The sequence below is a fragment of the Molothrus aeneus genome, chromosome 17 (assembly GCF_037042795.1).
Source record: "Molothrus aeneus isolate 106 chromosome 17, BPBGC_Maene_1.0, whole genome shotgun sequence".
In the NCBI taxonomy this organism is placed as follows: Eukaryota; Metazoa; Chordata; class Aves; order Passeriformes; family Icteridae; genus Molothrus; species Molothrus aeneus.
Window position 1 is genome coordinate 1,861,287 of NC_089662.1, and position 19,039 is coordinate 1,880,325.

The following is a 19,039-nucleotide window of genomic DNA, read 5'->3' on the forward strand; positions in this document are numbered from 1 at the left end:
AAAAAGAAAGAAACAGATGGTAAGATGCCACAGTAAGTTTTCAACATAACAGTTCAGAACATTTCCTCAAAAGAAAAAGTGACAAACTAGCCCAAAATATTCAGCCATCTCTCTTTTTTTGGTTAGGTTTGGTAATATCAGATGATTCCTAGGAAGGGCTGAAGACCCAGCTTAATATCACCTGTCCTGACAGGACAGGCAGACCTGCCACTTAAAAATGAGCATCATCTCTACTGAGCAACTGGGGCAGACTTAAGTCTTTGGAGCACCAGAAATGCCCAAGAAGCTTTGTTGTTGTTCCAGGGACTTCCTGTGCACCCTGTCCTCTTGCCATCATGAGACTCCCAGTCCCCACAGCAGCACGCTCCCAAGAGCCCACTACACACTGCTGTCTCTGGATCATCGTTCCAAGAAAACAGCTTAACAGTTCTGAGAAATCCCTGGAAAAACAAGTTCACCTTTGCATTTGCAACGAACACAGGAGTAATTCTAAAAAAACCCAAATGAACCCAAACAAACTAACAAACAAACAATAGCAACAAAATCCCCAAAAAACCTAAAACACAAACAAAAAATCGAACAACCTGTTTAGGTGGGTGTTTCCTCGACTAATAGCTAATACCAGCCAACTGTCAGAACTGGAAAATAGCCAACTCTCCTCAAGGAGTTCTGTCCCTTTTCCCTGCCTCCACCCTAAAATGCAGCCTTAGATAAAACCGCATATCAAACTTGTCAAAATGCTACGGACAGCATTTTCAAAAACAAAAAATTATTCAGAATTTTTTCCTCTCCTGTCTTCCCCTCCCTCACTATTTCCTCATATCACATTTGATATGAGTAGAAATCAGAATATTAAGTAACAATAACAACAACAGCAACAACAATAGCAGTAGCAGAATAAAAACTTGTTTTTATGAACTTTTCCCCATAACTTTTCATGCACACTCCCCAGTGCTTCATTCTTCTGGTTGATTCAATTCTTAGACCAGGATTATTATGAGACCAGCATATATCCTATAAGCTTTTCCCCAATCAATCTGACCCACAGGACAGTCCTCACCACATCAGCACTGATAAATCATCTGCATGACCTGCTCTCCCACTGACAGCATGATCACTCAGGGAAGGGGGAGGGAAGATGCTTGCTCTCCCTTAACATAACATAGCAGCAGGAAAGGGGCTCAAGTCAGGAGAAGCAAAAGTGGGAGAACAATCCCTGTTTCTTTGTGGCAATAAGAAGATGCCAGAAGCCATTAGGGAGAGGGAAGGGCCCTGTTTCCAAAGCAGGAGAAAGAATCATAGAAGGGCTAGAAGCCCGTCTCATTCCACTCCCCTGCTATAGGCAGGGACATCTGCCACTACGGTCTTGGCTGCTCCAAGCGCTGTCCAACCTGGCCTTGGACATTTCCCGGGATGGGGCAGCCACAGCTGCTCTGGGCACTCTGTACCTCCCCACCCTCACGTTCCTTCCCAATATCCCATCTAACCCTGCCTGCTAGCAGTAGGAAGCCAGTCACCGTGTCTGTCCCTCCAGACCCTCCAAAGTCCCTCTCCAGCTCTCTTGGAGCCCCTTTGGGCACTGGAAGGGGCTGTACTGTCTCCTCGGAGCCTTTTCATCTCCAGGTGAACATCCTCAGCTCTCCCGGCCTGGCTCAGAGCAGTGGAGCTCCAGCTCTCGGAACATCTCCATGGCCTCCTCTGGCCTTGCACCAGCAGCTCCTTAATGGTCTTGTGTTAGGAGCCCCAGAGCCGCAGGCAGTGCTCCAGGTGGGGCATGGACGGGCATGCCAAAGTTCACCAAGGGCACATACAACGCTGCTAAACACAGACAATCACCAATGGCTTCAGACAAAGCCAAGCTGCAAAACTGCTCCAAGACCATCTGCTATCCCTGCCTTGGCCTCTGACAAGCACAACAATGCTGGGACATTCCATTATAACCAACATTAGCTCCCCTCGATCAGCGAGAGCACAGTACCAAAACAGCTCGGAGTGGGGCTGCCCTCGCGTATACCCCCTTTGCTCCCGGCCGCACTCGGAGCGGGAACGGGGCACCACACGATGGCCACCCGGTCACCCCGAGAAGCTGCTCCCGGAGACTGAAGCTTATGATCACACAGGAGAAGCACGGCTGCTTCTCCGGCCGGTCCCAACCTGCCGAGGCGCGGCCGGAGGAGCTGTGCTCGCACACCCGAGCTCAGCCCGGCCCTGCGGGAGGTGATGGAAGGTTTGTGGCGGAGGAGGCGGAGGAACCGCTGCCCGCTCAGCTTTCCGGCCCACCCCGAGACACCCAGCGCACATCGCGGCCCCGGGACGCCGGTGGCAGCGGCGGCCCCGCCCGGCCCCGCTCGCGGACCTACCCGGCCGGTGCTGGTGTCGGCGGCGGCGCGGAGCAGCGCACAGAGCAGCGGCAGCAGCGGCCCCGCCGCGCCCAGCGCCCGGCGCGGGCAGCGCGCCATGGCCCCGGCGGGGCCCGGCCCGGGTCGGCACCAGCGGGGCTCGGAGCGCTCCGGCCCCGGCGCCGCGGCTGCGGCTGCGCGGCTGCCCGGAAGGAGAAGGGGGAAGGGGGACGGCGAAAGAGGAAAGGGAAAGGGAAGGCGGGCAGCGGAATCCGCTGCTTCCTCTGCCGGTCGGCCCGGGGCTGCCCCCCGGGGAGTGCGGCCGCGGGTCGCCGTGACCAGCCGGCGTGTTGCAACGAATATGCAAAGTTTTCTTAAGAAAGGCTGTTATTCGGTGTGACCATCTCCGGAGAGAATGTGATACCAGCTGCGGGTAGCCGACAGCAGGACAGCTGGAGGGGCAGTCAGCAGGGACATTCCTCAGGGAATGAGGGCTGTGTCGTGCAGATATTTACTAGCTCTAGCTTGTGGAAGGCCTTCCCAGATGAACTGCTATGTACCAGAGGTAGCGGGCGGCGGATCAAGCCACGAACTTCACCAGTCTCTCTCCTTCCAATTGCACCCCATTTCCCAAGACACTTCCAGCACATCAGGATCAGCAGGACTCCCCCTGACACCTGCACAACCAGCCCCATCTCTCATAGGCTACAAGAGCCCTTCTGTCCTGCCAGGCCAAATCATAGCTCCCTCCTGTTCCCCCGCAATTCGGTCGGCTTGCAGGGAGGGTATTGCTTGCTGCAGGCACCCAGTTCTGCCCCTGAGCAGCTTGGCACCTTGGAGCCTCTTCTCAGCCAGGTTAGCACTGAAAAGTACCAGCAGCCAGAAGAACTTCCCTCTGCTGCTTCAGCCCAGCAAGATCACTCTTGGTTCTGTTCTGAGTTTTCTTTTTTTCATGCCCTGTCCTGGAATAGGAATGACAAACCCACGTTCCATTTGGGGCATACTGTGTAACCAGAGGGGCTGTGAGGACGGAGGCAGGCAGCAGTCTGTTCCTCTGTCCCCTCTGATCATCAGCCCCTGCCAGGACTTTGGGCAGAGAACTCCTTCCTCCCACTCTCCCTGAGCTCCTACAATTCTGCTCTGTAAACTTCATTGTATTTCTCTGCAGGGACAACCCTATGCTCTCAACAACACAGTCTATGCCAGCTGACATGGAGCTATCAGATGCTTCTGAGAATCCTTACTGTGACTCAAATGCACTACAAAGCTGAACTAATCTTTTTTTTTCAATATGATAGAACTACAGAGGTCTGGTTAAACCTTCCTGGGGGTGTGAGTTAAACTCATTTCTTCTCAGCAAGAAACAAGTGTGCTTGCAGGGACTCCTCACAGCACCACTCTGTCCTGTCTGCAAAAATCAAGGTGTTGGCAACACAAGGGACAGTTGTTCCCAGCTCGATGGGCCCATGGTGCCTGACGCCATCGGGGCTGAGATGCCACCTCTAGGTGGGCACGAGAGCCAGGGCTGGATGTAACCATGGGCAGCATCTCCCGGGTTATCCATGATTGTGAGACGTGAGCTGCCATCAAGCAAGCTAAGCGGGTGCAGCCCCTCTGGTATGGGGGCCATGGTTCAAACAGAATATGGCGAGGCCTGGCAGATTGACTACATCACGCTGCCTCAAGCCCACCAAGGCAAGTGCTACATGCTCCCAATGGTAGAAGCCACCACTGGATGGTTGGAGACCTACCCTGTGCCTCATGGCACTGCCCAGAACACCATGCTGGGCCTTGAAAAGCAGGTCCTTTGGAGGCACGGTACCTGTGAGAGAATTGAGTCCAACAAAGGACTCATCTCAAGGACAGCCTTATCATCACCTGGACTAGAGAACCTGGCACTGAGTGGGTATATCACATTCCCTACCGTGCACCAGCAGCCAGGAAAGGTCAGCAGTGCAATGAACTCTTCACAAACACATTGAAGGCAACGGGGGGATGGGACCCTCAAGCAGTGGGAGCTGCATTTAGCAAAGGCTGCATGGTTAGTTAATAGCAGAGATTCCACCAACCAAGCTGGCCATGCCCAATGCGAAGCCCTGTGCACAGCGGGTGGAGACAAAGTTCTGGTGGTGCACATGAGAGGTGTGCTAGGAAAGACTGTTGGGATTAATTCTGCCTCGAGCAAAGACAAACCCACCTGTCTTTGCTCAGGGACTGGATTGGACTTGGTGGGTGATGCAGAAAGATGGATCAACACAATGGACATCTCCAGGGGACCTTGTTTCTGGGGTGAATTGCCCAAGACACTGTGCCTGTATCCATATCTGCATCTGTGTATCTATGTATGTATACAATTAGGATAATGTATGGATGTATATAGTTTAAAAGTCAGAGTTTGATGTAACATGTTGGTATGGGAAAAATTCAGGGTGGAAAATGTTGTGTGTTTGGGGTGGTTTTTTGGTGAATTTTCTCTCATTTGTTACCTGAAAAGGGGGATGTGGCGAGGAGAGGGCAGTTGATGCCTGTGGGGAATGAATTGCCTGTGGGGCAACTGAGATGCAAAAGAACTGGCCAATGACTCTCCCATTCCACTGGAAACTTCCAGGGAGGGAGGGCAGTGTTGGGCACTGGCCTGCCAAGGGCAGAACCAGCGGGCCATGCTAGGAGCAGTTTGGGCAGTTTTTGGTGATGGACCTGGCACTGCTTCAGAATTCTCCTTGCCATCCATAGGTGAGCCCATTGGTTGCTGCAGCTGCTGGTTGACGGGGACTTTTCCACACTCGCCATCACCAAGGAAGATCCTTACCATCTGCGTGGGTGCTTGAGGGGAAACGGGACCACCCCACCTATTCTCTCTCTCTCTGGAGAGAGGGAGCCCCAGGGGCTGCTTGGCTGGAACCAGAGCAGAGCTGCCATGGCCAGGATACTGCAAGAGCCAGGTGAGAAGCTGGGAAAAGCAGAGCCCCAGCTTCCCTGTGTCCCCGAGGCTGCCGTTAACCCCTGGGCTGGCTCAGGGCTCGCAGCCGTGGCCCCTGAAGCCGCCTGGGCCGACAGCGCCCCCTGGAGCCAGGGCAGAGTCACTGCAGCCACTCTGCCTGGCCTCAGCTCACAGCGCCCTCTGCCGGCTGAGGTCAGAACTACAGCAAAGGCAGAACTGCTCAACGGGTGGGAAGAGTCTGGCATTGCTTTGGGGGCGCTGCTGCTTCTTCTCTCTTCCTCACCTATATATATATATATATATGTATATTCTAGTGAAGAAGTGATATTTCTCTTCCCATATCTTTGCCTGGAAGCCCTGCAATTTCAAGTTATAATGATTTGGAGGGAGGGGGCTATCTCTCCATTCCAGAAAGATTCCCAGCTTCCTTGGAAGACATCTGTCTTTTCAACCAGGACAATCTGCTATCATTAATGGAGAAATTGACCTAGGAGGTAAAGGAACTCACAGATATTAGGCTTCAGCCCTTGCCTAGGAATTGTTCCTGATCTTCACAAAACAGGGGCTTCTATGGCTTGAAGAATGGTCTTTGAATGATCTCTACAGCCCAGCTTTTACCTGCCTCAGCATGCTCCTTCCCACAGTATGTCACACCAGTCTGGCACAGTTCCCGTGCAGGTGACATCCACTGCCACCAACAACAGGACCACTTTACCCACCACCAGTGAGAGGGAGCATGGATCATTCCATTTTTTCCCACATAAGATATGGATCAGAAGTCTCTGTTGTAAATCCTGCCAAATCTTTCTGAATAAGTACATACAAGCCAAGATGCCTTGTGCAGACTCTACCTTCTTGGATCCCTGGTGATCAGTGGCACAGAGTCTAGCGGTGGACCCTGGAAGGACAATGCTGAGCCCAGTCCTTCCTGAGTGCTTTGTCAGTAAACTGGGTGAGGGGGCCAGGCTGTGCCCTCCCACAAACCAGGAGCAGTGGCTGATCTGCCAGAGACAAGTGCTGCCATGCAGAGGGACAGTTCAGCAAGGGGGACAGTCCAATGACAAGTGCTGAGTCCTGTCCTTGGCAGGGAACAACCACAGGCAGCGGTGACTGCTGGGGGCCACCCAGTTGGAAAACTGAAGTTTGTCCGGGTTCTGCTGGACACCAGGATGCCCATGGGCCAGCAATGTGCTCCTGCAGCAATGCAGAACAGCGTCCTGGGCTGCACTGGGAGCTGTGTCACAGCTGGCAGAGGGAGGGGATCCTTTCCCTCTGCTCCACACCAGTGAGGCCAGCCCTGGAGTGCTGGGCCCAGAGCTGGGCTGCCCAGGACAGGACACAGGGACAGACTGGACAGAGTCCAGCACAGGGCCATGAAGCTGATGGAGGGACTGGGGCGTCTCTGCCATGAGCAGAGGCTGAGAGAGCTGGCACTGCCCAGCCTGGAGCAGAGCAGGCTCAGGGCATCTCATCCCTGTGGATGAAAAGCCAGGGGGAGGCTGAAGAGGGGACAGAGCCAGGGACAGCCCCGGGGGCCTCGGGCACAAAGTGACCCACAGGAGGGGCCCTGCGAGCTCAGGAGACACTTCTGCACTGGGAGGGTGGCCGAGCACTGCTGCAGGTGCCCGGGGAGCTGGGGGAGTCTCCGTCCCTGCAGAGACTCAAAAGCCACCTGGACACATCCTGGGCAGCCGGCTCTGGGTGGCCCTGATGGAGCAGGGGCTGGGCCAGGTGACCTCCAGAGGTGCCGCCAGCCTCCCCCAGCCTGAGATTCTGTGACTCTGAGAACAAACAGGCTGCAGCTTCCTGAGGACAAATGAAAAAGCTCCACACATGGCAGGTTTCTCCTGCCCTCACCAAAGTGGTTCATGGCACATGTCTCCCTTCTGCAGATTCCTCCCTGGAGTCAGGATGCTCCTCAAGGTCATGCCTTGAGGCTGAGAGAAATGTTTGCCCATTATCATTGGTTTGGGTGAGTAGCATCAATCTTTAAGAATTGGTTATTGCTGGCTTGACAGGAATTGCTTCAATGTTGCTTCAAAATATAATGCACTATACTGGAAGTTAGAGGTCTCTGCACTGGGTAGTAAATAAGCCTGATACAGATTTATTAGTTTAATGGCAATCATAATAAACACTTTATTTTTCTATAAATATATCTTTCATCCTATGGAACACAGTTGTAAAAAGGTTCAATTACACCTATACTATCCTTTAAACATAAACTACTGACTAAGTCTAAAACTACATCCAGCTGCAGCCTGGCTCCTCTCTGAGACGTTCAGGAAGCAAGGAGGTCCCTTCTGCACCTTGTGTCTCCTGCCTGCTCCCTGCACAGCTCTCCAGGTGGTGCTGTCGCTCCTGGGCCAGCTGTGACTGCAGCAGGGACACCTGAAAGAGGCACAAGGCCCGGCTCAGACAAGCCCACGCTGGCAGGAGCACCCGCAGCCCCATGGTACCGGCTCTCGGGGCAGACACAGCCTCCAACTCCAGCCCTCACCAACACTCTGCCCTTGGGCAAGGGCAAAGGAACAGGCTCCCAGACACAACAGAGCTCAGAGCATCAACAAGTCCACTTCCAGGCTGCCAAACCCTTCCCACGTACATCCCTCAGCCACCACAGGTCTATTACAGACACTTCCAATGGGATTTAGGAACCCAGCTCTGATTTCCAGAGCACACATTTGGGCCACTGACCCCTTTCTCCACAGGCTGTGCCTCAGTACGAGGGCTGCTGCTCCTCTGAGCTTCTGGAGGACGCTTCTATTTCAGACTCATGGACAGGCAAGGTAAAGTAGTCTGGGGGGAACACTCTCCTAAAAGTTCTGATTCTTCTCCTTTCAGGGTCCACCTGCACATTGGATGGGAGAGAGGGTCACAGAAACCTGTCAGCAAACATGGAGCAAAAGGACCTCTGGACATCAAGGCAAGGAGAGCCCTGCTCTGAGACCCTGAAGTGCACCAGACAACAGTGGGGGCAAAAAGCTCTCGCTGGAGGCTGTGCAAGAGAGGCCAGTGTGTGTGTGCGGGGACACGGGGCCAGGGAGGGAGGCAGCGCAGTGAAGGTGCCCTTGTGAAAGCCATGGGCTGCCACAAGAGAGAGAACAAACAAAGGGGTGTGCCAGAGCAGGGACAGGGAGAGGCAAGGCAACAAGCAGAGGTCTCCAAAGCACTGCCTGGGCTAAGGTGCCAAGTTCCAGAGGAGCCTGAGGCTCTGCAGAGGCAGCCAAAGCCCAATTTACCTGCTCACCACTTCTGGGCACAGTGGATAATTCAGGCCTCTCTCCCTTCTCCTTCTCTGCTGATGCAAGTGGTGTCTTAGATTCCAGACTGGTCCTTGAGCCACCTAACAGCTGCTCCTCTTGTGCTCCAACAGCCTGCTGGGTGTTCAGAGAGGAAATGATGCCCATATTTCAAACACCACAGAAGCTGTCCCTCAGAAATCTCCATCTCAGGAAGCATCCTCAAAGCACCAGCAGTGCAGCTGCTCTTCAGCCCTCTCAGTACAAAACTCAGCAGGGTTTAGTTCATCACTCTGCTCAGCTGCTCCATTCCTTTGCACACAGAATCCGAACCCCCACGTGTTGCCTCCCCTTTTGTGGGCACAGGAGAAGCAGCTCCCCATGCCCAGCTTTTGGCCTGGAGATGTTTGATCAGCATGTTCCTGCACAGGCAGCCCAGGGTCAGGGAGCAAATTCTCCCTCTCCCAAACATGATAGCATTGCACATGGATCAGAGCACAATGTGGGAAACCAAGCCCAGGGGAAGAATGAGCCTTCAAGCAATGCCGAGGCCTTGAAACTCCTCTAACTCTTCTTTCCTGACACCACAGGCTTCTGCTCCAGAGGAGCCTGAGGCTCTGCAGAGGCAGCCAAAGCCCAGTTTACCTGCTGGCCACTTCTCCTGGGCACGGTGGATAATTCAGGCCTCTCTCTCTTCTCCTTCTCTGCTGATGCAAGTGGTGTCTTAGATTCCAGACTGGTCCTTGAGCCACCTAAAAGCTGCTCCTCTTGTGCTCCAACAGCCTGCTGGGTGTTCAGAGAGGAAATGATGTCCATATTTCAAACACCACAGAAGCTGTCCCTCAGAAATCTCAGTCTCAGGCAGCATCCTCGAAGCACCAGCAGTGCAGCTGCTGTTCAGCCCTCTCAGTACAAAACTCAGCTGGGTTTAGTTCATCACTCTGCTCACCGGCTCCATTCCTTTGCACACTAATTCCAAACCCCCATGTGGTGCCTCCCCTTTTGTGGGCACAGGAGAAGCAGCTCCCCGTGCCCAGCTTTTGGCCTGGAGCTGCTTTGAACAGCAAGCTCCAGAGCTGGATCAGTCATTCTGGGTGTGCCAGGAATCAATCTGGCAGTCAGTGGCCTCTGGCTGCAGCCACGCAGACAGACAAGGCTCTTTACCCAAGCAGGCCTGCACTGACAGGGATAGAGACCCACCTCTTCATGGGAAATATCACTTGAATAATTCAGGGACACTGGAGTGGACTGAAGGTCAATGTCTCTGCCTGCCTGGATACCAATCTTTCCCTTCAGGATGTCCAAGTGTTTCTTCAGAGCCCCTCTGGTAATTTCACTCTGGGTGGGTGCAGCACTCAGTACTTGAGTCTTGTCCCTCGATTTCTTCAAAGCAGCAGCCTCATGCTCCAAATCTTCTTGCAACTCTTCCCTCTCCACTTGTAATTCTTGATTATTTCCCTTATGATTGCTCATCTCAGGTGCATGCATTTCATTCTTCTTTTCCAGATATCTCATCTGCTGCTGGTACAATTCCCTTTCATGCTGCCAAAACAGGGAGAAAAAGGGTCACTCATTCCCTCTCTCACTTTGCTTTTCATACCAGATCTGCACTCCTGCTGCAGGGGCAGGCACAGGCTGCCCCTCTCTGTCAGCCTTTCAGGATGCTGCAAAGCTTTGCTGGGCCCCCCTCCCCTTGATGCTGCATCTTTCCCAGCTCACTCAGCCCTTCCCAGCTTCCCTTCTGCCCTTGCCTGACCTCCTGCAGCTCCACTCCAGGCCTCCTTTGGGGAGGAGCTGCCAGAACTGCAGCCAGGATTTCAAGTGCCCGCTAAGCAGGATTCAGGCAGTGCCACGAGGATGTGCTCTCCATCAGGGAGGAAGGGAAGAGCAAACAGCCGCAGCCTTTCATTCCCTGGGGCTGGGCTGACAGCAGTGCTTTTCCTCCTCTCCTGTGTAGAGTTCCCATGGCTCCATGCCCCAGAGCCCCACTGCCCTCTCTGGCAGCAGCAATGGCCAGATCAGTCTGTCATTCTCTGCTGCCACTCAGGACCAGTTCTCCCCTTGCAGGCACACGTCCTGCTGGGGATCAGACCTTGGCTTTCCTCTCCTCTCTCCCCACTGGCTGCTCTCCCATGGCCAAGGCCAAACACCTTTCTATTAACAGCAAACTTGGGACTCTCCCCTTCATTCCAGATCCAGATAGTTAGAAATCTGAACAAGGGTTTGGACACCAGGAATTCCCCAAACCATGCAATGTCGGTAGGGACACTGAGGACATTGAGAACTAAAGGTTCTAGGGCACAGAAACCCAGCATGGAGGAAAATCAGCAGCCTCAGCATTAACTGGCTTTGCCATGACTACAACATCTTCTCCTCCTTATTCAGAAGAATGCAATTAGAAAAGTTAAACTGGGAAAAGGTGTTCTTTAGAACTATGAACACAAGGTCCAAACATAGCTAGGAAATGGCCCTTTGTGGCATCTGCCAATCTCACCAGCACATCCTTCCTTTGTTTCTCCAGGATTTCTAATTTCTTCTTCAGAGATGCCACCTCCTGACGAAGAGCCACAGCCTCTTCCTGCCTTTCAGTGGCCTCTTTCTCCAGAGCAGATTCTCGAGAAATGTGCTGGACTTCCTCCTTCCACCAATCTGCAGCAGGAAAGAGGAAAGGAGAAGGATAAAGAGGCAAGCAAAGCAAAGGCAAACTGATGTGCATCCTGCAGAGACAAGAGCACTGTCTTCTCTACCTGCCTGTGGTTGCCAGGCCCTAAGCCCACAAAGGCTCATAAGCTGACAGAAATGAAGGAAACTTCCAGGCAGAAAAAAAGGCAGGAATGGAAGGGGCAAGGTTCAGAGGGATAGGAGAGTGTGTTTGCTCTTGGCCTTGTGCAGAGTGAGCAACTCAAGAGAGACAAAGGAGAGGGGATGCCTGTGCAGCCCTGCTCCAGAGAGGCCAATAGCCTGGAGGCTCAGGCAGGGCCTGGAGTTTGGGGGAATGGAGCTGAGGCATCCAGCTACAGCTCCTCAGCTGGTGAGGCAGCATGGGGCAGTGAGTGGGAGAGGAGAAGCTGTACCTTGCTCACTTTCATCCAACTCCTTCTGCAGCTCCCGGTTGCGGGCTCTGAGGTTGTCTCTCTGAGCTTGTGTCTTCCTCAGCTCCAGCTCCACAGCCTCACACTGTATGGCCAAGGCAAGAGCTTTGTCATCAGAGCTCTGGAGCTTCACACGCAGCTCAGACACCTCAGCCTGCAGCACGTGCACAGAGTCCCTCAAAGAGCGTTCTCCTGCTCGAGACTCCTCCAGCTCCTTCAGCAGCTGCTTCTGTTGAGTTGCCTGGGAAGCCTCCATCTGCAGCACTGCGTCCTGCAGGGCCCGGATCTGGAAGATGGATGCACAGAGCCTCAGGGACAGGGCTGCTCCTGAGGCAGCAGAGTGGGCCGCAGGGAGAGCAACAAAGGAGAAATGACTTCAAGCCAAACGCAGAAGGCACAGAAGCAAGGATTGCAATGGAGGCAAATGGAGAGAAAACAGGGAAAGGGAGGCAATGGGCATCCTTGGGCTGCAGCCCTGAACAGCGGCTGAACTGGCTGTGCTGGAAGTGCCCTGCCCAGCCTGCCACAGCCACCTCTGTGTCCCCACATTGCTCCGTGCCTGGCACAGGCACCAACTCTGTCTGGGACAACACTGCCAACAGAGGGACAGAGAAGTTCCAGAGGAGTCTGCTGCTGCTTCTCCTCCCACATTTCCTGCTGGGACCCGGGAGAGGATGGGGGAAAACTTCTGCAGCAGACACCAGATCCAGGCTCAGCCTCAGGGTGCAGCAGCAGCCCTGGGCAGAACACGGCAGCTGTGGATGCTGCTGGCAGGGGAAAGAGGCTGGGGCCTCCAAGGCAAAGGTGCTGTTGTGTGTCCCTGGAGAAGAGGATGCCACTGCACAGCTTACCTGTGTGTTGAGCTCCCGCAGTTGTCCAGCGCGGTTTGAGGAGAGCTGTTTGGCCTGCTGGAGAGCAGATTGACACTGAGACACCTGATTGTTCAGTGCCAGGTTCTGTTCTTCCAGGGTTCTGAGGCACACATTCTTTTCCTCCAGAGACAGAATCAGCCTAGAAGGGAAGCAAGCAACTCATTACTAAATGATATCACATTTTATCAACTCTTAGGACTCGCACCACCTCAGGGGGAAACTGCTCTGCCTGATGAGGTTTCTCTCAACAACTTGGCTGTTTAGACTTGACTGTTCCCCCTGCAGTCCCAGCCCAGCATGTGCCTACACTCTTTTGTCCCTGAAAGAACAGCGAGCTCCTGCCTCCATGCCATACGTTCTTTCTGAGATGGGAATGTGAATACAAACCTAACGAAGTCTTGCAATGAAGACATTAGGGGAGAGGAACAATTTTCCTCTGACTAACCAGGCTCCAAAGCAGGGAGGCTTGGTCAGCATGGAAGAGACATTTCCTTTCCCCATCTTACACATCCAGGTAGGAGGAGCAGCACCCTAGAGCCAGGGCATCTCTGGCAAGTTCCCGAAGATTTACCAGCACCCATCCTACTTTCAGCTGGAGAAACAAAGGCCAAAGGGGCAACTGAGACTTGGAGCACAACCTGATGGAAGATGCAGAAGGCTCCAGGCAAGCAGGAGTGCCCTGCCTTTGCTTTGTCTTCTTCTTGGAGGAAGAATCCTGTGGCACTTAAACCTGGCAGGATTTGATCAGCTACATGAGCCCCCCATAGCTTGGTCCTGTTTCTTGCATTCTTTGCACAGTCAGAAATGCCTGTGACTGTGCAGGGTGGCAGGGACCCTGCTTGACCCCCTGCAGGCAGCGGGGGACATTTGATGAGGAACCATGCAACAGAGACATTCTGGTTTCTGGGCTGCCTCCAAGGCCAAGCTGGCCTAGAGCAGCAATCAGGGCCTTAAGATGGTTCTGCCCAGAAAAAGCATCAGATGCCAGGCTGATCCAGACCCCAAGGGCTTCAAGTTACAGGCCCCAAGGTGGAGCTGATGGATGTATGCAGCTCCTTACAGTGCATCTTGGGCAGTGTCAACACAACCACCTAACAACACAATAACCCCTAGAGGGAAAGGGCTACCCCAAAAGCCTTTGTCTTCAGAAGAACTCTATCTGAAGGCTTGAAAGAAAAGAAAATGAAACTCAACATCCAGACAATGAGAAGTGTCTGCACGGAGAGTTAAAATCAGCCACTTAAAAAATGATGCCAGAGCCCCTGGCAGGTGCAAAGATGGCAAAGAGGGAATCCATTCACCACATTGCAGAGTCCCACAGGCTTTCATTTACCTGGCCTTTTCCTTCTCTAGGGCATTGATGGAAGCCTGCAATTCTGAATTTTGCGGTGCCACTTCTTCCCATTGACTCCTTTCCCTCTCCAAGTACTCCAGATGCACTTGCAGCTCCTTGTTCTGATGTTCTGCCTCCTCCAGCATCTTCTGGGTCTGCTCAATCTCCAACAGTTTCTGTCTGGACTCTTCCTGGGCCTCCATCCCCTCTTGCTGGGCTCTCTGTGCAGTCCTTTCCTGGCACTCTCGGGAGGCTGCCAGCTGAGATGTCAACTCGGCCACCTCCAGTCAAACAGAACAAAGCAGTCAGAGGCTACAGCCACAGCTGCTCACACTCAGCCACAGCACAGGCTGCGAGCAAAGGTAAAGGACAACTTTCCACTCCTCCCTGTCCTGAGAGCACCAGATGCACAAAGGACATGGACAACTTGTTTGAGTCTCTAAGTGGCCCACCAGCAAGGGCACCTGAGAAAGCACCTGCCAAAGCAAGGCTAGCAAGAAGAGGCCAGCAGGAATCCATGCTGCTGCTTGCTGGCCAGCAGCACAGAGGACTAGCCCAGCTGTCCAGAGCAGCAGCTGACATTCAGCAGAGCACTGAGTGGCCTTCAGAGCAGCTGCCATGGGGCCCCCAGAGCACGAGACAGCCCCAGGGCTCACCCCAGCAGCTGCTGCTCTGCCATGGAAAAGCAAGAAGGCCACAGACCCCTCGCTGCATGACTGCAGTGCCACTGCTCTTTCACTCACCTGCTTTTCTAGAGCCTCCCTCTGCTCAAGGAGGAGATTCCTTTCCTCTTTGAGGCCTTGTAGCTCTTCCTCATGCCTCCTCTGCGCTGCCTGGGCTTCACTGTGAGCTTCCTGCAGCTCATCTTGCAGATTTGCCTTGATGGTCTGGCAACAAAATGCAGAGCAACTTCCTGGGACCTGCCCTCAGGCTCAGCTTTTCCACTTGCTGCCTCGAAATCCCATTCCCTCAGCTGCTTCTTTTGGCTGCTCTAGCCAGCTCTCCTTCCACTGCAAGCCTTCCTTCCTGGGGCTGAGCTCTGGAGCTTACCAGGCTCTGTGCTCCCAGGGCCTGAAGCAGCCCTTGCTTCCTCAGTCCCAGGAGCTGCCTTTTGTGCCCTTGTCACTGCCCTGCCCTCTGTTGCCTGCCTACTCACACTTACCTGCCCCTTCTCCTGCTGCTCTGTCACCTCCTGCCTGAGCTGCTGCACCTGCTGGCGGGCTCGGCTGAGCTCTCCCTGAGTTTGGAGCAGTGCCTCTGATAAAGCACTCTTCTCCTTCTGCTCTTCCAGCAGGACCTGCACAGGAGGAAAGAGCAGAGGGCTTCACGCTCCTCCTGCAGCATCCGTGTGGCAAGGGGCAAAGACTGATGGGCTCACGTGCTCTCAGAGCACTTGGCTGCTGCTCCCCTGGGCCACTGCCTGCCCTGGGGGAGACACAGCATCCCAGGAAGTGACTTAAAACACAGCCCAGAAGACATCTCTGCGTTACTGTTCAGAAATACTCCAGGCAAGCCTTTTACAAGATTTTTCTCTTGTCAGCGTTCCTGCTGCACCCTTCCCATGCCCACAAAAGAAAAGTCCTACAAACTCACCTTGGCCATGAACATCTACCAGTACACACCAAAAGGGGAGCAGAAGGAGAACAGTGAAGATACCCTGAGGTGCATCTTAGAACAACAGAGCACAAGAGCAGCACAAAAATCTCAGCTGACAGCTGATGTTTCTGCCTGGCTTCCTATGAGAGGGCTCATTCCTGGGGCCAAAGACAGCCCCGTTCAGCTTTCACCTCCCCTAATTCAATGCAGGAGACACGGAGGGCATGCTCCACACAGCCCCATATCCTGCCATCTCCCACAGCTCCAGCCTTGCAAAAAATCACACCAGCTCTCCTCTCACAATCATTACCTCTTGCTTGGCATTTTCAAATCTCTTTAGTTCTTCTTGTTGGGCCAGCAGGGTGGCAACTTTCTGCCTCATCTCAAACAGCACCTTCTTGTGCTCCTGCCCTCTCTCTGCCTTCTCTTTTTCCCATTGCTCCAGCGTCTCCTCCATCTCTGCACGGTGCCTTTCACGCTCACTTGCCTGAGGAGGGGAGGAAAAATTTGCAAGATGAAGCCCCAGGCAAGCTCCTGGCTGAAAGATGTGAAGCTCCATCCCTCCCACAACCCCCAACTGGAAAAGACAACAGCACTGGCTTTCTGCACTCCAGAAACTGTGTCCTGTCAGGGAATTCAAAAGGAGGCTCAGCAGGTGCAAGAATCACAGACTTGTGGAATCTCTTCTGCTGGCAAAGACCTTCCCAAGCACTGAGTCCAAGCACTCAGAGGAGGAGGTGTCACCTTCCCCTCTCTGATGCCCCAGTCACAAGGACTGAAGGACCAGTGACAAGGGGCCTGTTCCATTTGCTTCCAGCCCAAAGCTAATCCCTCTGTCCACCATGGAAGCACAGCGAGAAAGGAAACGAGTTCCCACGCCTGCAGCCAGCAGCACTGTTGGCATCTGCTCCACGCTGGCATCTGCTCCACGCTGGCATCTGCTCTATGGCAGGTGGCACTCGGGGATGATCCTGCCCTGGGCTGCCACGCTTTGGGTGGGCACTGCCCAACCTGCTCTGGAACTCCTCTTACACCCTCACTGAAGCCATGGCTGCATTCACTGTCCCAGCACCATCCTGGGGGCCTTCACACTCCTCCAAGTCTCAGCTGCTGGCTCTGCTGCCCGGCCCAGCAGCGGGAGGCCTCTGGCAGAGGATTGCTGCCCTTTCACACCCTCAGCCTCTGCTTGTGCTGCACCAACCCACAGGGCTGGCTTGGACAATTCAGAAGCATATTGTCCCCTACCAGGTCTTGCAGGAGCTTCTTTATTTCCAGTTGCTGAGCAGTTCCCTGAAGCCTGAGGCTTTCCTGATGCTGCTGCTCTGCCTGCAAGGGCTGTTGAGCTGTGTCTTCCTGTTCTTGCCTCCTGAGAGCTCTCTCTGCTTCCAGCTCACCTTGCAGGCACTTCACTTCTCCTGCAAACACGACCAACAGCAACAGTGAGGGTCCTGACTGACTTTACTCACCTCAGGCCCTTTCAGTGCCTCCAGCCCCACCACTCCTCAGAAGTTCTGTGGACAGAGACACCTTTACAGGGTGCTCAGCTTCTCTAGTCAGGGGCAGCACCACAAACAAAGCACACGAGGTTCTCACCTTCTATCACCTCTTTGTCCTGTGTGACTGTGAGCACTTGAGCTTCCAGATGGTTCCTGGTGATCTCCAGCTGTGATATCTGCTGCTGAGCAGCAAACAGCCTGGATTGCAGCCTCTCCTTTGCTGACCTACAAGTGGCAAATATGGACAGACATGAGTTGCTTGCTCCAGACACCCACAGCCGGTTATTCCAGGACGACGTGGCTCAAGATCCCCACGCCTGAGGATGCAAAATGGCTCAGCTGGAAACTCGTCCAGAGAAGGCACATCTGGGCCATTTCCAGAGCAGAGCAGGGCCTCTGAGGGACTGCCCAGGCCTTCCTTATGGCCTGCCATAGCACAGACAGCCAAGCCCAACTTGGCCTCAACAGCCAAACCTTCACTTGCTGCTTCTGACCTATGACTCTGGGTAGCTGTGCCCAAACAGGCTGGAGCAACAAGCAAAAGCCCAGCCCCTGCTCACAGCCCTTCTCTCATCAGCACTTCCAAGCTGCTCCTCAGGGAGACAGAACAGACTCTTGTCCTGGCTGACTCCTGACTTTTTAATGCTCTTGATAATGGACATAAAGGTACATCATCTTCCCAACACCTGGTATTTAACGAGGCTTCAGAACTACTTTGCAGATACAGTAAAATCTCATGGTCATGGCAGCACTTGTAAATAATCAGAACAGCCTTTTGTCCAAATTGCAACTACCTGAATGCAGAGACTGCAGTTTCAACTCTTGCAAGGTCCAGGAGTAGACTTGCTGCCTTTATTTGAGTGTTGCTGAACAAGCAGGCAGTAGCCCAAGGGACTTGTCCTTCCTTGCACAGTGAGAGGGACCATGCAAAGGCACCTTGGCAGGTTTGGCAGCTGGGTGCCCACCAACAATCAGCAAGAATGCCCAGAGGCTGTTGAGAATTCCAGAGAGCTTTCCCTGCTGCTCTCTAACCAGCTCTAGGTCCTGTCCCACACTTCTTGAGAGTCTGCTTGGAAGCAGAAATGCCTCAAGATTGTCAGCAGGAGCCTCTGGCTTCACCCTGAATGGCAGCGTGCTACTCCCAACGTGCCAAGGTAAGAGCCTGGAATGCTGAAGATGAAGCCTCCTGGTCTGAAGATCAGGATCATGTCAAGCGACTCGGAAAGGAACGAGGGATGTTCAATGCCCAGAACAAGGAAAAAACCCAAGAGAAACTTGAGGTTTCACTCAGCATCTGCATGGTTTAACTACTCCTCAGTTCAGGGCTGGCTGGATTGCTTTTGACATCCCACAGGAGTGTGCTCGGCAGCACAAACAGGAGCCCAAGGCTGATGAGAGCTTTGCTGGCTCCACATGACAGAAAAATAACCTTCACATTGTGGCATTTATATTTTTTCCTTGAGACTCTTCCATATTGTGTCCACGTAATGTAAAACCATCTGAAAAGTTTCAACTCCCTGCCTTTACCTGGTCTCCTCCAGCTGCCTGGCAAGGTCTTGTCGGAGCCACTCGGTGGCTGCCAGTCGGCCCTCAAGGTCAGCCTTCTGGGCCAGCAGCTCCTCCTCTTGCCACACCTGGGCCACTTCATGTCCTTGGTCAGAGGATTCCTGGCTCAGCAGCTCCAGAGACCAGCTCGATGACTCTTCCTCCTGGGAAACCTGCAAGTGGGACAAGGTACAGCTGGAGCCCTTCCTCGGGAGCCCTGTGCAGAGCCAGCCAGTGCCACCTCTCAGGCAGCCAGAGGACAAGGAGCACCTGTGCTCTGGCCTCAAAGTTTCACAGCATCTGCCCCATGCAGCTCTGACAGCCTGGCCTGCCAAAAGCCTCTGGCACTGTTCCCTTGGAAGTGCTGTGGCAGGCCCTGCTGCCTTGCCTAGGCCCAGACAGCTCCTTCCCAACAAACATCCCTACTCCAAACTGAGTTGCCACCCAAAACCACTGCACCTTCCACAAGTGCCAAGACAATTTACTCTAAGCACCAGCTGTGCTGAACATTTTCAGCCATTAATCCAAAACTCAACCGGCATTAGTCCATCACTCTGCTCACCGGCTCCATTCCTTCCCACAC

At 53.8% G+C, this 19,039-nt stretch overlaps 2 protein-coding genes across 2 annotated transcripts in view; both read right to left on the reverse strand.

The window, feature by feature from the left end:
* Positions 1 to 2,459, reverse strand: part of MMP24 (matrix metallopeptidase 24) — a 41,960-nt gene extending 39,501 nt beyond the window's left edge. Inside the window, exon 1 of the mRNA XM_066561812.1 lies at positions 2,361 to 2,459. Within this exon, the coding sequence (XP_066417909.1) occupies positions 2,361 to 2,459 (99 nt within the window). The remainder of the gene's footprint in view (positions 1 to 2,360) is intronic.
* Positions 2,460 to 7,999: 5,540 nt separating this feature from the next.
* Positions 8,000 to 19,039, reverse strand: part of LOC136564081 (centrosome-associated protein CEP250-like) — a 70,329-nt gene continuing 59,289 nt past the window's right edge. The window contains exons 48-60 of the mRNA XM_066561850.1: positions 18,439 to 18,629; positions 17,009 to 17,136; positions 16,661 to 16,830; positions 15,726 to 15,902; positions 15,413 to 15,427; positions 14,982 to 15,116; positions 14,563 to 14,706; positions 13,820 to 14,100; positions 12,466 to 12,625; positions 11,597 to 11,900; positions 11,017 to 11,171; positions 9,885 to 10,064; positions 8,000 to 8,131 (exon numbers count right to left, since the gene is read on the reverse strand). Coding sequence (XP_066417947.1) covers positions 8,000 to 8,131; positions 9,885 to 10,064; positions 11,017 to 11,171; positions 11,597 to 11,900; positions 12,466 to 12,625; positions 13,820 to 14,100; positions 14,563 to 14,706; positions 14,982 to 15,116; positions 15,413 to 15,427; positions 15,726 to 15,902; positions 16,661 to 16,830; positions 17,009 to 17,136; positions 18,439 to 18,629 — 2,172 coding nt within the window. The remainder of the gene's footprint in view (positions 8,132 to 9,884; positions 10,065 to 11,016; positions 11,172 to 11,596; positions 11,901 to 12,465; positions 12,626 to 13,819; positions 14,101 to 14,562; positions 14,707 to 14,981; positions 15,117 to 15,412; positions 15,428 to 15,725; positions 15,903 to 16,660; positions 16,831 to 17,008; positions 17,137 to 18,438; positions 18,630 to 19,039) is intronic.